Genomic DNA, 17319 nt, shown 5'->3' with positions numbered 1-17319 from the left:
GGTGACACCAAACCAGCGTGACCCCAGTCCAGGGGTGATACTGGCCAGGGGTGATGGACATCCTGAGGGTGACTCCAGTCCCGGGGTGACGCCAGCCCAGAGGTGACCCCAGCCCGGGGGTGACGCCATACTGGGGTGCAGGGCCCTCCTGCCACCACTTCACTGCTCGCCGTGTCCCGGGGGGCTCCCACTTATGTCCCCTCCTTTTTCTACTTGGAATAAAGAGGATCTTTGCAGCCACAATCCCGTTACAGTGAGCTGGGGTCCCCCTGGACAGGGGGACGGTGGGAGGAGCACCAGCTGAATGGAAACAATCTGAACAGAAATCAATAAAAATCAATAATCAGAATATAAACATGTTGCAAATAAATTATCTGAGTAGGAATAAACTACATATATATAAAATGGATATAAATAATTTGATTTAAATGATGGAAATTGGATAATCAGAATATAAATTAGATTAATAGAAGTAACGTGAAGAGAAATAAAATGAAACTAAATAATCTGAAATAATTTGAATAGAAATAAATTGAAAATAAACAATCGGAATATAAATAAATATAAATGACCTGACTGGATAAAATCAGAATTAAATACAAATAATTATTAATCAATAATAATTAATCAGAATTAACAGAAATAAACTGAATGGAAATAAACTAATCTGAAATAATCTGAATAGGAATAAATTGAAAATAAACTATCAGAATATAAATAAATCGAACTAATCTGATTGGAAATAACCTGAATTAAATAATGTCAATAGAAATAAAATGAAATAATCTGAAAGAATCTGAATGCAGATTAACTGGTAATAAATTATCTGAATATAAATTAAATATAAATAATCTGATTAAATTAATAGGAATAGAAATAATCTGTATAGAAATAAATAATGTGAATATCAAACAAGAGTAATAGAAATCCTCTAACCATAATCTGAATGTAAATAATCAGCATTAAATAATCCCATGGGAATGGGATTATCTCCATGCCCAGCCCCTCATTCCAGCTCTTCCATCCCTGCGAGGTCAGAGGATCAGGAAAATCCGCAAACTGCCCTTTGTACACCCCCCCGGCTGATGGAAAGAGGAACCCCCAACCTCTGCAATTTTGGGACAGCGTCCACATCCCACTGGAAAGTCTTCGCCTTTAGAGAACGACACTTTTATTTCTCTGGTTTTGTCCTTTTTTACACGATTCTGAGTGCGGGATCATAAATCCTCTGACAATACAGACTTTGTTTAATTTACAGAATTATAAATTACTTAGAAAACGTCCCACGAAAAAGAACAATAATTCCCCCTCGCAGCCCCTTTCCTTTCCAGTGTCAGCACATTCCCCTCTGGAAAAGCCCTTCGGACCCCAAATCCATCCAAAAGAACGGTGGGAGATCCCGGGAATGGACACCCTGGAACATCCCATTATCTCTCCAGTCCTGCTCAGCTCCTACCAGGATTTTATATATATATATATATATATGTATATGTGTGTGTGTGTGTGTGTGTGTTATATAGTTCTTTTATGTCTATCTTTCTTTCTCTCCATATAACTACAAATACATTATATATATAAATACATTTTCTATATATTCTATATATCCCATACATTTCTCTATATAAAGAAGTATATTTTCTCTCTATACTCTGTCTATATTCCATACATTTTTATATAGAGAAAAAACATATTCTTTATATATATACATTTCCTTTATATATTTCTTTATAGAGAAATACACTCTCCAGCTAAAGAAATATACAAATACATATGAAGAAACATATATAAACATATGTTAAACATATAGTATGTTAAAGTTACATAACATATATTAAATATGTTTCTATATATAGAAGAAATACATTCAAATATATATAAAGTAATATTCTTTATATATAGCACACTTTTCTTCTATATATACTTCTTTATATATAGAAATATATAAAATATATACATAAGGAACTGCACACTTAATTTTCTTTATATACTTCTTTATATATATAAACATAAAAACATATATACATAAAGAAATATATATTCTTTATATATGGTATATATCTCATATATTTCTTTATATATAAATATGGATTACATATAAAAGAAACAGAAAGTACAAAGTATTTAATCTTTACATATCTTCTTTTGTGTATTTTTTAATTGTAGAGAGAATAATTCCTCTTTTGTATGGATATTTTCTTTATATATAGAATATATATATTGTTACAGATGTTCTTTATATATATAATATATTCTAATATATTTTCCTTATATATAAATTATATATAAAGGAAGTATATATATAGCCCAAAAGAAATATAGATACGTGTGTGTATATATATATATATATATTTACCTAAGGCAGATCTGCCTTCCCTGTTCTCATCCCACTGGGATGAGAAACCTGAGGATGAGCTGGAACCTCCCAGGGATCTTTTAGAAGGCAATTCAAGGGTTTTTAGCTCCAGAGGCTCCCAAATGGCTGTTTGGTCCCAAGCACTTGGATTCTCCGGCTCATTCCAGCTCCCGGTGAGTTTGGGGTGGCTCCCCAGGAACCTTCACTGTTGTGGGCACATCCGCCTTCCCAGCGCATCCCAGTCGGGCCCCAAATCCCCTTTTTCTCCCTCTATGGCTGGGAAAATCTTGTTTTCCTCCTTGGATGGGGAATGATTGAGTTGGTGTTGCTGCACTCCTGGGATGCGGCGCCGAGGCGGGCGCTGCTCCCGTGGGCCCGGAGTCAATCCCTTCCCCCAGTGGAAAACAAAGAAAGGTAAAACTGAAACAAAAGCGGAATTTCAAATATCAGATAAAAAATAACCCCAATAAATAAACCATCCTTGGAAAGAAATGGCCCTTTGGGCAGGGGGAGAGGGACCAAGGGCTCAGCCCAGAGATGCCAGGAAGAGACCAAATACTCCAGAAAACTCCCAGTTTCTGCTGTCTTCCCAATTTTTTATAGTGTTTTGGGAAAGATGTGATGCCCAGCCCACCTGGAAGGACGGATCCAGCCTTAATTAATCTGACTAGTGCCCCAGGGCTCCTCATTTTGCCTTTCCAGAGGTCTTCCAGTACCCGGAGCTTCTCCAGGCGCCACCGAGGGTGATGATGACGACACACAGGAGGGATTAAGAGCTGAGTCATTAGTTAGCATCATTAATTAGTCCTATGATGGGCTAATTACACCTCCAGGGATTTCTTGCTGACAACAAAACTCAGTTTTATTGAGTGATAGTTGGTGACACCAGCAGTGACACCAAGGACGGCTCAGCCCGTTGCTTCCCTCCTCCCCAGCCCAAAAATAATAATAATTAAAAAAAAAAAGCAAAAAAAGAAAAACAAAGCTCTGTCTGGGGAAAAATATTTAAAAAAAATAAAAAATATACATATTTACACTCAACTCCAGGAACCGGCATATAAACAAATATCGCTTCAAGTAGTCCTCTATTATTATTATTATTATTATTATTATTAATTTTTTAATACTGATGGTCGCCAAAAAAAAAAAAAAAAGGAGGAGGAAAGTTGGTTAGGTCACATTAAAAAATCAAAACCAAAGGAAAACGGTGATTTTTGGCAGATTTTAACACTTTTCCATGCGCTCGGCGATGGCGTGGATGAGGTGGTGAAAGCACAGAGGGCTTGGCTGCAGCAGAGCCAGCGCTGGCTCAGGATGATCCCGTGGGATATTTAGGCTTGATTTTATCCTTCCCGTGGGATTTTTAGGCTTGGCTTTCTCCTACCCATAGGATTTTTAGGCTTGGTTTTTTCCTACCGACGGGTGACTCGGCACGAGGGTTTGGCAGCGCGATGCTCCGAGCCGTGTGTGCTCTGAGGGGAAGGGCGCAGGAGCCGGCCAGTGCCCCCCCATCCCCGTCCACCCCCCACGCCCAAAGGTCTCAACTTTAAGGCCACCATTAAACCACACCCCCTAGGCCTTTTTACTTCAGAATTCATCCTCCTGGCGTTAACGAGGAAGCTGTGGGAGCACTGCCGATGAGGAGGAAGCCCCGGCACGTGACACGGTCCTGGGTGAAGCATCTCAGACCATGAACTCGTTGCTCCCCAGGAGGACGAGGGGTTGGGTGGTGCCACAATCGGCCTCAGGATTCCTTTTGCGTCCCCCCGTCGTCCCCCCGTCTGGGGGCTCTTTGGTTTTGGGGGGGGACATTTTCACACTCTTCAGTTTCTGTTTGCCTTTCTCCGGGTTGAACGTCCCACGGGTGGTGAACTGAGGTCGGTCCTCAGGGTAACAGAGGGGTCCTGCCGAGCCCTCAGGGCTCGCCCGGGTCTCAGGGGGCTCTCCATGTCCCCCTGCTCGGTAGAAAGGCGATTTGGAGTACATCTGGAAGCGCTTCCGGGGCAGGTGGGGCAAGCAGGAGGTGGATGACTGGGAGGAGGAGGAGGAAGAGATGGAGGCGTCGGCCGGGCCCGCGGGGTCCAGCCGCATCCTGGGGTGCCTTCGCAGCCGGCTCGGCCCCTCGGCCTTGGCGGGGCGCAGGGAGATAAGTGCTACACTTCTTTCTGGAGGGGCAGAAGGACCATGGGAGGATTAAGACCCTGAGACCACCCAGCATCTCGGTGCTGCACCCCCGGCACATATGCCATGAAACCAGGACAACGTTCCCAGCATCTCACTGGAGGCAGCATCACTAGCACTGGAGGAGTGGTCACCTCCCCACCAATTCTTGGCTGCCACCACCCAACTTCTCAGGGCTGCATATATATATAACCCTCCTCTCTGCACCCATTTAAACTGTGGCTTTAAATAAACTGAAAATCCCCAAATAACCTTTCCTAAAGTGATAGAAAAATCTGAGAAACCTGAATGGGTGGAAGATGACCTTGCCCATGGCAGGGGGTTAAAACCAGATGACCTCTGATGGTCCCTTCCAACCCAAACCATTTTGTGATAAAACCAAGGAGACCTGGATTTACCTGAGCGATCGGAGATGGCTCCTTCGGAGTCAAAGTTCAGATTTTCAGAGCTGTCGGCCGTGCCGATGGAGGCTTCAGACTCGAGGGTTTCGTCGTCGGAGGCGCGGGGCTCCAGTGCCAGCATCTCGAACGTCAGCTCCTCCCTGCCAAAACCAACCCAGTCCCACTGACCCAACAGGACCAAAAAGGTGGGGAGGAAAAGAAAGGGGTGCAGGGCAAGAGATCACAGAGGGGTGGAGCCCTCCAGTCATGATACCAAGCAACATCCATAGGTTGGGGATGTGGCTTGAACCCTTGGCCAGACTCACTTTTCCTTCTGCAGGTTCTCGATCTGCTCGGTCAGCACCTTCTCCTCTTGCTGCATGGCCACTTGCTGCTGCTCTGTCACCTCCATCTCCATGGCCTCCTCGCTGCTCATGGTCTCCTCGGGGACGTCCGTCACTGAGGGCAAGCGCCCGGTGACAGGAGATGCTGGGTTGGGGTAGGCGCCGCGCCGCACACGTCCTTTGCCCTGAAGAGAGACACCAGTGTCACCATCACCAGCCAAGGTGATCTGGCAAACACTCGGGTGCCAACCACACTGCTCTCTCAAGGAGCGAAGACGGCCCCAGCCATCGGTCCTCAGTGCGCCACTAGTCGACACACCCCAGACCCTCCAAAACCTCTCTTCAGCCCGGGAGAGGCACCAGGACTCAGCATGTTGGAGGGGTTGAGGATGGCGGTGGTGAGGATGGCGGTGGTGAGGATGACACTGACAGACCAAGTGCAACTTGGACTTCTGAGCAAGCCCAGCCGGTGGCAGAGTGGGTTCCCACAAAACCCATAGACCATGTGAGAGGAAGATTGATGGTGGTTGTGTTGGTTTTGGGTGGGAGGCTTTGATTTCAGGGCACCCGGTTCCTGTTTTATCCTTAGATCAAGTCTCATATCCTTCCCTCATCCACCCTTGGTATTTCCTGAGCATCACAAGCATCTCCACTGACCCCTTCAGCAAACAGAAACTCAGAATCATGTTGTCCATGCTCTGATCTCATGTATAGGAGATCCAGAAACCAGGACCACCTCTAGTGGTCTGTTATAAGGCAATAAATCCAGATTTTTGTGCCCATGGTTAAATGGAGATATTTAATGAAGATCTGAAGAACCATCTGATTTTTCTAATACTAAAATAAGGACTCAGACAGGGGTGGTACATATGGAGGGACATTATATATGCAGTTGTTTGAATCTTCTGAGGACCAGCTCTACAGATCTGCTCCAAAGAGCAGAAGAAAAATGTGGATTTCTGGAAATGAGGGATACATCAGACATTAAACAGTTTTTACTTTAACTGTTATCATGACCAGACATCTCATCTTTTAAATTCCAGATCCTAAAGTGACCAGGACCTTGATGTCCATAACTTCTTGCCCTCACTTGACAACCACCACCCAGGGTGAACCTGCACCTCCCTGAGGTTGAAGAACTCATTGCAACACAACTTTCCTGCCCTGCATTTGTGGCATCCCCAGCTCTTCCTGATAACCCACGTGCCCAGAGCAGGTTTTCAGGATAAAGGAGCCTTTCCATTTTAGCCCTTTCATCTTTTGACGCCACATCTCAGAGATCTTCCTCTGTCAGCAAAACCTCTCCCGCGCCCCAGTGTTCCTCTGACGACACCTTTCACGTGGGCTCCTGAGCTGAGGCACAGCTCTCTGAATCCTATTAGCCGAAACTCCTGAGATCCCAAAGATCCCACTGGCTCATGGACTTAAGCCCCTGTGAAATGACGTGCTCAGCATTAGGGTAGCAGAGCTTGAGTTTTGCTCTTCTCTGTCTCCTGACCCTCGCGGATGATGAAGGGTGGGAGGAAAGTATCATGGGCTGAACCTTGTAGAGAGGGAAACAGGTCCACAAGCATTCCCAAAATCCTGCAGGCACTTTTCTCAGTCATCGTGGTCTCACTGGGAACTCGAACGGGATGGAAATGGGGAATATAGGGGTTGCTGGACCGCTCCCAATTCAAATTTGGGTTTCCTGACCTTGTGTTCAAGGTAGTAGTGCTCCTCCTCCAAGCAGGTGGAGGAGACTTTTGGATGCCTCATGCTCTCCAAGACATCTGAACTGGGGGTTTTATCCCCCACCTCCAGAAACAGCAGCACTGTGAAAGCAACGTGATGCTGAAACACATCCTGAGCGAGGAGAAATCGGGGTAGGAAGGGAAGGGATGAATCAAGCAAAGTAAAAAAGAGGGAAGCACAGGATGGAAAAAGAAAATAAAGTAGAAAATAAAGTAAGGAGGAAGGAAAGAGGGGTAGGAAGTGTTTTTCCAAGGAGCTGCGTGCAGGGAGGCCAAGCGTGGCTGTCCCCAACTCCTGCGCTCAGGGCACCTGCGGGAGAAATGGAGGCCCTGAGGAGCAGCACCCGCTCGGGGCCCAGGCGGCAACATCACGGACAATGGCCAGTGGGACAGAGCTGGAATGAGCGGCGTGACACACACGGAGGGACGCGGGCGCGCTGCAGTCATACATACCGGGATTGAACTGCGGGTTATGCTCATAAATCTAACTGCAATTAGTACGGGCTTCTGCATTCGAGAGGAGATGAAAAGGAAAGCAGAAGGTTAGAGTGCACATGCTGTCGCCCCTTCCAAAAACCCGCTTTGCTCCTTTTTTAGGTTTTTTTTCTTTTGTCCACTGGGGTGAGCGGGGCGGCTCTGCAGCACCAGCTCCACAACCTTGGGCAGAACCTGCTCGGACTCCGTCCCCAAACAGCAGAAGCAATGTGTCCCTGAGGATCACAGTGGGCAGGCCCAAGCGGAGGGGCTGCTCGGTGCTCAGCCCAGCGCTGCACCGAGTCTGTCCCTCTCCCACAGCCCAACTAGCCAAGCTCAGCGTGCAATCTGCAGGCCCCCCAGGAAGCATGGAAGCTCAATGAGATGGGTTCGAGGCTCCCAAAAAGGCAGTGAAGGAGCAGGGGTAGCCTTTGGGAAGCTCCTTTTGGATTCAGATAATGCGACTAAGCACGAAAAATGATGGTCCAAGTCTCCCACGGGGCCACATCGAGCCAGTGGATGAAAGGCTTGACTCAACTCAGGACCAAACAAGCTCAAATGAAGGTGGAAACGCTGATCAGGAACATCTGAGCTGGAGTGATCCCGTTTCCATGGACCGTTCCCAGCTCCTTGTGTTTTGGTATGACTCCCTGCAAAGGTAAGGAACCACCACGGGGCTGAGGGTCCCTGTCCTGGGGGAGATGGTGTGGGAGGTTGTAAGGGGTTTAGGAAGCTGGGATAAGCAGGAGAAGATAAGGTAGAGTGGCTTCAGGGTCAAGGACAGGGACAGGATGGGACAGAGAGGGCTTTGGCATCTCACCATGGATCTACGGATCAAGGAGAGGCGGCTCTTGGCCTTGTTCTCTGCGAACTCCAGGCTGTTGATGTCCTTGAGACGAGCCTTGTATTTGTTCATCTGCTCAATGACGATCAATTCTACACAACTAAGGAGGGAAAACAACCAAAAGAAGACAAAATGGGAGGAGTAAGTGATGTGATCTAAGCTGTCTTGTCCTTCAACAGGATTTCCTTGTAGCTTCTCCCTTAAGACTTTGGCTCCAGTGCATTCTCTCATGTTATTACAAGGAAAGGATTATTTTGAAGATCTGCCCTGATGGAAAAGCAGAGGGAGAAAGCTCTAGCCGGAAGCCAGAGGGCAGTGGAAATTCCCCTATAAAGAAGGATAATGGGCTACAGATGGATTGAGGAACACAGACTACAGAAATTAAAAGTCACCAGGGATCCCACCAGAGAAATTTTCCCCCTTGGAAGAGGGATCAGGGAAACACACACCTGAAGAAGACAGCTTGCGTACATGCAGTAATGCTGCAGCAGTGAAGCTGTTCAACTGAGCCAACTTTAATGCTGTCAGGAGGGTGTTTGGTGAAAAAAATCTTTTCCTCATAATAAAATGAAGGGATGTGCTGGAGCTAAAGCCTACGGGAGAAGCTACAATGAAATCCTGTTAAAGGCCAAGTGGTCCTGCCAGCTAGGTCTCCAAGCACGTTCTGGTCTTCAATAATTTTAATACTTCCTGGAGATAAAACCACCTCTTTTGGAAGCCCAGCCCTTTACTGGAGGCTTTCCATCATTATAATTTACTCCAGTATCTATTTTTAAATCTATTTAGTATGAGCCAAACTGAATTTGAGCAAGTGCTTTGCTTATTCTCTCACAAAACCTTTGCAATTATGGCAAACACCACAAATAAATAAGTTTATTAGTATTAATACTGCTGCAGACCTAAGAAATTACCCCCTCTGATAAAAAAGCCAAAATTAAGTCAGAAACAAGAACTGCTTGCCAAGATATTAACTATAAAACATCAACACAAGCTCCTCCTTTTTCTGTTGAGATGTGCTGGGTAGGAAAATAGAAGTCGACCTACTCTTGGGGATCCTTCATCACTTAAAAATCCCCCTTTAACAACCTCTTGGGGATTGAGAGGACATGAAATGTCTTTGTGAAGATGCATTTCCTACGTGTTTATCATTTCCGTGCCAAAGCTGTCACATTTTGAGCCATTTGAGCACCCTAAGGGCTACCAAGCCATGAGCGGTGGATCGTCCAGCACCCCGCTCTTACGTGGTGGTTTTGCTGATGTCCTGGACACTCTGCAGGGGGTCGGTCGTGTCAGGGCAGCGCAGGATACAAGGAGCAAAGACAATGGCCAAGGCATTGGCTGACATGCGGTTGGTCTCTTCCTGGAGGGCAATCCTAAAAAAAACCAGGGATTAAGAGAGAAGTCAGAGACGAAGACACATCCACAGCCCCTCTTCCACACGGTCATGGATGAACAGAGATGACACTTCTACAGCGCAGTCTTGCTTTGCTCTGCTTGATGGAGAAAGCCAAACCTCAAGATGTCTCAGGTGTTTCCAAGACAGGCAAATGACCACTCATTTTCCACCCAAAAATGTGGTGAGATGCCTACAGTGATGGGAGGCACCAGGGACCCGTAGGAACCACGAGCTCATCAATACACAACCATCACTTGGAGAAAAAGCTTTGAGACCACATCCTCAGAGACATGATGGACCTGAAAGCTCCCCTCTGTCTCCTGCCCACCTGCTTTCAGCCTCATCTATTTCCTCTCCTTCCCTAAAGCTGCCCAGCCCCAACGTACCTCACCAGGTGGAAGATGAGACGCTCCAAGGTGCTGAGGTGGGTGCGGGAGAGCTGGTCGATGACTGAGTACACGCCCCGCACTGTCTCCTTCCTCTCCTGGAGGCCTGTGGAGAATGTACCACCATTTAGGGGCGGCCTCTACTCCCTCCTCTTATTTAGAATGATACTTCTTAACACTTATTTAATTTTACTACTCAAAAGATAAAACTTTTGGGGATGAAATCTGTTGAAATGTGATGTGAAAGCCACCAAAGTTGAGACCAAAAAACCAAAAATCTGACTCTGTAACCAGGCAAATACAATTTGTTAAAACCAGTTGGTTTGAGCCCAATGAGTAAATAAAAAGTCGGGCACTAAAAGTGGCACAACCGCCAAGGGCAGGGGATGGTGAAGGAGGTTCCTCACCCATGGCCCGCAGAAACTCCTCATAGAGCTCGAAGGTCATGAGAGGGTTGGGCAGGTCTCGGAGCCACTGCTTGAACACGCTGGCGATGACGTGGATGTTGTAGTCGTCTAAATTCACATTATCAATGTCTGGGTTTGGCAGCAGATGGAGGGAAAAGTCAAAAACCAAGAGACAGTGATTGATACATGAACCATTAGTGAAGCCAAGGGGTTGGACAAGGTGACCTTTAAAGGGCCCTTCCTACCCAAATCATTCCATGATAAGCTACTCCATAACAGAAAATGCACACATACCACCCCAAAACCACACTGTGTTAAACAGCAAGAAATCCAGCGCCTCATTTCAGCTCCATGAGGTAAAATTGGAGAGAAATGCATTTTCCAGGGCGAATAACGTCAGGTGGGACCAGGATTTCTTTCCTGGCTGGCAATGATAGCTATGGTGTAAGTAAGTTTTTTCCCTCAACTAGAATGACTTTTTTCATAGATTGCACCCAAAAAAGCATGAGTTGGTGACTTGAGTTTTGGTTGGTGACGTGAAAGCATCCCTTGCACAGCCTGCAGTCCTTCCTTCCATCCAACCTTGCTACTGCAGAGACTTTCCTCCCCAGGAGGTTCCTCCCCCTCCTTTTACCTGTATCGAGGCCTTGCCGCAGCTCCTTGATCTTGTTGGTGGAGCCTGACTTCCTGTAGATGCCCTCTGTGTACAGCCCATGCATCTCGATGTAGTTGATGAGCTTCTCCACCAGCAGCGGCACCGTCCGCTCCTCGCTGGTCAGGCGGGAGAGCTCCACCCCAAACTGCCGGGGAGAGAGCTCGGGGTCGTACTGCACAGGGAAAGAACAAAAAGGGGTTAAATCCTTCTAGGATTGGTGCAGTGCTTGGATCCAGTTGCTGTCCAGACTCCTTCAGCTGACCCAGGTAACCTGTGCGTTGGAGGACAGGACAGGACACAGGTCTTGCACTGCTAAATTGGTCTCTGGACATGCACCTGGAGTCAAAACAGTTAGGGTTTTCTTTCTTTAATCAGCCCACTGTGGTTATATCCTCAGGCTGACAGAGCCAACATAGCTGGGCATGGTCCTCCTCCTGCCCCTCTGGCACCATCTCCAGGGATAATTTCACCCCCCAAAGATGATGCACGAAGTAGAACAGGTAAATCTGAATCTTGGCTTCTTAGATCAACTCACAGCATTGATAATTACAAAATATCTGTGAACAAACGAGATGCCAAAATATCTCCATCTGTCAGGAAGGGCTCTTTCTACTGGCTGTAAACACTCACCAGAGAGTTGATACCTGGCAAATTCAAATGTGAATAAAGCCCTTCTGCATGGGAGATTCTGGGTGGGAAAAGTCAAAAGATCCAAGAAAACTTGACACAAATTCTCAGCCCCAGCAAAGGGAAGGGTGAGGTGCAAGCCAGTCATTGACAAAATGGTGGTGCCCTTGACCCAGGTCCCAGCTCCCCTGACAATCACTTCTACATCCTTATTTTTCCTACTCGATGTCATCCTTTCATCCATCCCGTCAACCTCCTGAGAAGATGTGTGGAAGGTCTCCATATTGTTTCTTTCTGTCTCATAATTGATGGTTTGGGGCTCCCCATCACTGAAAACATGAATCCCTCAGGCACAGAGAAGTTGAAACCTTCCTAGATAAGAACTTTCAGCTGCCCAAGTTGGAGACATGGTGAACTCTATTCCATGAGTGCAGCACAAAAACTTCCTTGTGCAGAGAAACCCCAAGAAACAAGAAGGCTCCAAGAATCTCTGGGGTCCTCTGAAAAAAAATCTCATAGAACTTCCCGGATTTTAGAGCAGAAACTCATCAGAGGCATTCCCAGCTCTTGTAGAAATACTCCAGAAAGGGAAACAGTGTGGCAAAAATACTCTATGTATTCAAAGTACAAATATATTCATATATATATATATATATATCTTTAATGTATATATTCAGATTATTTCTTGGGAAAAATGTACTCCTGCAGCTTTCTGGGGGCTGTGTATTATGGAGGTTGTTCTTCTCTAACAAGCCTCCCAGGGAGCTGACAAAGCTTTGTACACATTATTCTTATGCCTCTATTATCCTCCTTTCGGGCACAAAATAAGTGATTGAAAAGAAAACCCACCAAATCCTGATGATTCATCATTAGCCAGGACAACCTGCTGCATTCATTCCCTGTTCTCCATACCCTTGAATCTGGGAAACAATATTTAATTCCCCTCTAAGGGGGACAGGGAGTGAACATCCTCCGCTCCCCTTCCTGGTTCAGACCAGTTTGGGGACCATACCATGACCTGAGCAGGGACCAGCAGGGTGAAGAACAACCCGTGTTTCCAAGAATAACTCTCCATTTCCAAATCCTTAAAAGCTATAAAATGAGGCAAATTCCTATTATTCAATGTGGTTCCAAGGCAGGGAACGACATTGCAACATCTCCTGCATGACTGGGCAGATCTACAGTGACTCATCACTGTGTAATTCCCAAAATAAATCCAAACACTGCTTGGAGAGACCTCTGGGGATCTCTGGTCTGAGCTCCTGCTCAAAGAAGGGTTACTGACACCATTAGATCTAAGTTCTGTGCCTCCAATGATTTTTATACAAACTTGGGATCACCATCTGGAAGGTATTTAGTGAAAGAAAAGAGACTTTTACCTTTTTGGAGCACTTGGTCGTGGTTTTAAGACAGCACTTCTTGTGACAAGCATATTTACACACTGCAAGGGAGAAAAGTGGTATTTAATTATCCCAAAAGTCACAGCGCTGGAGAAATACGAATTCACATGGATGAAGTAGCTCCTCTCAGGACTAGCAGGTCAAAAACACGAATTTGCAGTTTCCAGGGACCAAGTCTATATTCCATGCACTCAAACTAAAATAATGAAGCTTTAAAATTAAAGGCCCTGTGTTTAAGTCCCTGAAACATTAAACACCTCCCTGACAGATTCACTTGGAATATAATCCATGCATCACTTTGAGCTGTTAGATATGGATGCCCCCAAAGAGGTAGGAAATAGCACCTGATCTGTGTTCTTCCTTCTTTAAGCACTGGGCTTGAACCACTCTAAGGTTGATGCTGCCAACCCAGTCACAGAAAGGTCAGAAAAACCAAAACAATGGATCAACCTTTCCCGTTGTCCCTCCTCCATTTTCTTGATCTCCCCAAAACTTCATGTGCCCAGAGGTCAAACAGGAGAAGCCAAATGGGTTTGCCACGGTCAGGATCCCCACAGGCATCCTGAGGACCCCTTTCCACAGCTGTCTCCTGTCCTTCTGACTGTGACACTTAAACATGTTTAAGTTTGACCTTACAGGGTGACCACATGACCTGGTGGGGTAAGATTTGTAACACAAAGCACAAAATTAACTGTGCCATGAAGAACTGCTGGGATGGACTCATTAGTTGACTTCAGAAACCCCTAAGAACTGTCCCAAAAGCTCTTCAGATGGGAAAAAACCCCAAATTAATTGAGAGTGGGGTTGCAAATCCCCAAACTCATCCCTGTGATACAAGCACATGAGAAGGACCAAAGAGGGGGTGCTTACATTTACAAACAGAAGCCCTGTCCATGATCCAGATCAAGGAGGAACAATATTCACAGTATGTGGGGATGCTGTACTGGGTTGCCTTGAAAATGTGACCATTGTGCTCTTCCACCTGCGAGGACAAAGGTTGGGTGGTGAGAAAAGGAGCTGGATGCTCAGTCTGCCGCAAAATGGGGAGATGGACACAGTCAGCTCTCCAACTTTGAGCCGGTATTTGCTTTTATTTGCTATTTTTGATTCCTTTTCAGCCCAATACCCCACAGACAAACCCAAACCAACACCAGCCTGTGTGGTAACCTAACCCTCATGGAAGCAGGTTTGACAGTGTTTGACTGAGGGTGGCTGGTAAACTTCTCCACGCTAAGAAGGTCTTCTGTGAATCCACAGCCCTTTTTTTTGGTTCTGCCCCTGCATCCTTCCCAGCACTATCATATCCTTTAGGAGAACAGGAGCTGAAATGTCCTCCATTCCCGATATTAGAGATGCAAAACACACTATAAATTTATGCAGAAATCCAGAACAGTTTGTTTCGCTCTCAGTTCTTCCATAATAATCCTTGACATGACATTTATGTCTTGGCTGATGTGGGACATGTTTTCAGAGAGCAACTCACATCCATCCTTGATCAAGCAAACCAAATCCACCTCATCCATCTTTCCAGCACATCCTTTCATGGATGATGTTCAGATCTCACCACAGGACGTACCATGAGAAGGTCTTGGTCATTCTGGCCCTAAGGACATTCATTTTTTAATGCACAGCCACAGAAGGGTCAACTCACCACATCTGCTTCCTTTTTCCTTCTCTTTTTCCGTTCTGTTTTTGGCACCTGGTACAAGAAAGAGATTGAAGTGCATTTAGGGGCAATTCCCCCAGGGAAAGAGGACAGAGGGCTCGTATACAACGGTGCTTGGAGCCCCATCCTCCAATGCACCTGCAGCCCCAGGAGAGTCACTCTAGAAAACTCTCATATGGATCACCCCATTTTTGGAATTTTCCTCGACAACTGTCCCCATCTTCAGCTCAGAGCCAAGTGTAGCTGCTGCTCCAGCTCTGAATCCAGCAGCAGTGACTTAAAGCTCTCCTGTAAGAGACCCAAGGAGAACATGATGCCCAGACTGCCCCGAAGAAAACCTGCCTGGAGAGGAACTTGGACAGGACTCAGAGCAGAAGGGCCAGAATATGGGATATTTGTACAATAAACACCATCTCCCAAGCCCAGCCTGAGATCCCGTGGGTGTCCTCACGGATGATACAGAGCAGAAAGTGAGGAGATCAGGTCTGTGAAACAATGCAAGCTCTGACTGCTCTGAAAACTGCACCTAAACTTGAGGTCAGCCATTGCCCACATCCCCTTCTCCTGCAACTCAACTGAAGATGACATGTGTGGTCTCTTGGGAAGTGGTCAGGAGACCAGGGAAGCTTTATCTCTTCCACTGTTCCTCAAAGGTTGAACCAAATTCCCCAAACGAAAGAAGCACCAGGAGTTTCCATTTCCAACCATCCACTGCTGGTTGCAACTTTGCCCTGGCAACAACATCTACACGTTGGCATTGCCAAGGCCCAGCTCAGCCCAGATGTGAACTGGGGTTTGCTGAGCCCACTGGCACATCACTTAATGCCAGCTTATACTGTCCAGCTGAACGCAGAGAAGAAAACAGGGGTTCTCACGTGCCTATAGAGAGCACAACCCCATGGAAAGACAGTTCCCAGATCTTCAAGGGACTTCAGAAAAGGGCCAAGTACCTTCCCTGCAGTGTAATCCAGGGGTTTGTACTCCATCATATATTCATCCAGGAAGACTTTGAAGGTATTGACCCAGACTTTAACTGGAGACTCACTCCAGTCCCTCTGCTCAAGCCTCATGGTCTTCTCCAGAATCTGCTCGAATAAGGCGTAGAGGTCCTTGTAGCGGATGCTTTTCCCATCATCCATCTTATAAGGAAACAGAAGCAAAAAAAAAAAAAAAAACAACAAAAAGTGATTTTTATACAGTCCAGATTTTTATGAAGCCTTTTCTGCTCCAGACAATTATTTCAGCCTCACTGACTTCCAGCTGCTTGGGGAAAGCCCAAGTATGATTAAGAGAATGAAAAAAGGATCAGACATCTCGACCACTCACAAAGGGAACACAGAGTTTCCAGGCACTTTGGGTGGCAAATTGGAATTTGTTGACTTTCTGTCCTTTCCCCTTTGACTGGGAGCAAAGTTGTAACAGGGATCAGAAATCTACACTCAACGTACCTTGAGAGCTGGCTAAGGAGGGAGAGTTACACAGGACTGAATACAGAGGAAGCACATCCATCCTTTAGGATAAGCAGACCAGGAATGGAAGGCTTGGCAACAATCTGTACCACCAGGAGGACCGAAAGCACAATGTTTTAATTCAAAGTTCTCACTCGCCATCCAGTCACTTACCGTCAGCGCTGAGGAGTAAAAGCTGAAGATGTTTTGTCGGAATTCCTTCAGTGCTTTCTTGAACACGACATCCACCAGCGTGTCCTTCTTGCTGTCCTCGTTGTCCAGCTCATTCATCTGGGAAAACAAAGGGGTTTGTGTACCCACAACCCTTTTGCTGCAGCAGAGCTCCGTGTGAGGTGACGCAGCATCAATGAGCAGCTGCTCCACCACGGGCAGACAATGTTAGTCATGACTACAAGGTGGTTTCTCCTGTGTGCAAACCAGAAACTTCTCCCAAGCACCCTCAGATGAATTATTAGCACTGTTACAACTGCCCCCTGCATAATATGGACTTTGTCACCTCTGCCTTCTCTTGGAGCTCTGTGCTGGTGTGGGACAGGAGTTACCTTTTTCAGGAGGAACTCATCCATGCTCTTCAGGTCGCTGGCGCTGGTTATGATCTGCAGGGAGTCGTTCTGCCACTGCACAGGCTCCAGGGCCACGTTGCTGATCTTAACGCTGCGCTTGCGTCTCACTTTGGGAGAGGGTTCCTTGTTCTCCTTAAACTCCCGCCGGTAGATCCCGGATAGCTCCGGACTCCGCGGGGGTGTCAGGTGGTGAGGACCCAACTCTACAGGTGAGAAATGAAAACAGGGAAAGAAAGAGACTGAGGAGCAGATGAAAAATAATTGTGCCACTAAACCAGGGAGACAGGCATTGGAATAAACCTGCGGAGGAGAGCAGTCCTGGGTGGTACTCACAGGAAGATTAAATGTCACTTCTCCTTTGCTTATTTCCTCCCTCCAGAGAGGAAACATCTGTCCATGTCCAGATGGTGGGCAGGAGGATTAGTGACATGGAATTCCTCG

At 46.3% G+C, this 17319-nt stretch overlaps 1 protein-coding gene across 7 annotated transcripts in view; it reads right to left on the bottom strand.

Moving 5' to 3' along the window:
* Positions 1-2124: 2124 nt before the first annotated feature.
* MYO9A (myosin IXA) overlaps positions 2125-17319 on the bottom strand; it is a 167954-nt gene continuing 152759 nt past the window's right edge. For 4 of the 7 annotated variants that reach the window (XM_050309995.1, XM_050310000.1, XM_050309998.1 and 1 more), the window contains 15 exons: positions 16858-17081; positions 16469-16585; positions 15797-15985; positions 14832-14879; positions 14051-14162; positions 13160-13221; positions 11133-11325; positions 10499-10627; positions 10092-10197; positions 9551-9682; positions 8286-8409; positions 7445-7498; positions 5241-5443; positions 4933-5075; positions 2125-4518 (listed from right to left, as the gene is read on the bottom strand). In XM_050309995.1, coding sequence (XP_050165952.1) covers positions 4037-4518; positions 4933-5075; positions 5241-5443; positions 7445-7498; positions 8286-8409; positions 9551-9682; positions 10092-10197; positions 10499-10627; positions 11133-11325; positions 13160-13221; positions 14051-14162; positions 14832-14879; positions 15797-15985; positions 16469-16585; positions 16858-17081 — 2318 coding nt within the window. In that variant the 3' untranslated portion in view covers positions 2125-4036. The remainder of the gene's footprint in view (positions 4519-4932; positions 5076-5240; positions 5444-7444; positions 7499-8285; positions 8410-9550; positions 9683-10091; positions 10198-10498; positions 10628-11132; positions 11326-13159; positions 13222-14050; positions 14163-14831; positions 14880-15796; positions 15986-16468; positions 16586-16857; positions 17082-17319) is intronic. The other 3 variants (XM_050310001.1, XM_050310002.1, XM_050309999.1) reach the window with 2 other exon arrangements.

The sequence above is a fragment of the Myiozetetes cayanensis genome, unplaced genomic scaffold (assembly GCF_022539395.1).
Source record: "Myiozetetes cayanensis isolate MyiCay16 unplaced genomic scaffold, myiCay2020 scf14, whole genome shotgun sequence".
NCBI classification, from domain to species: Eukaryota; Metazoa; Chordata; class Aves; order Passeriformes; family Tyrannidae; genus Myiozetetes; species Myiozetetes cayanensis.
Note: the sequence above shows the minus strand (reverse complement) of the source record. Positions and strands in the feature narration are given on the sequence as shown.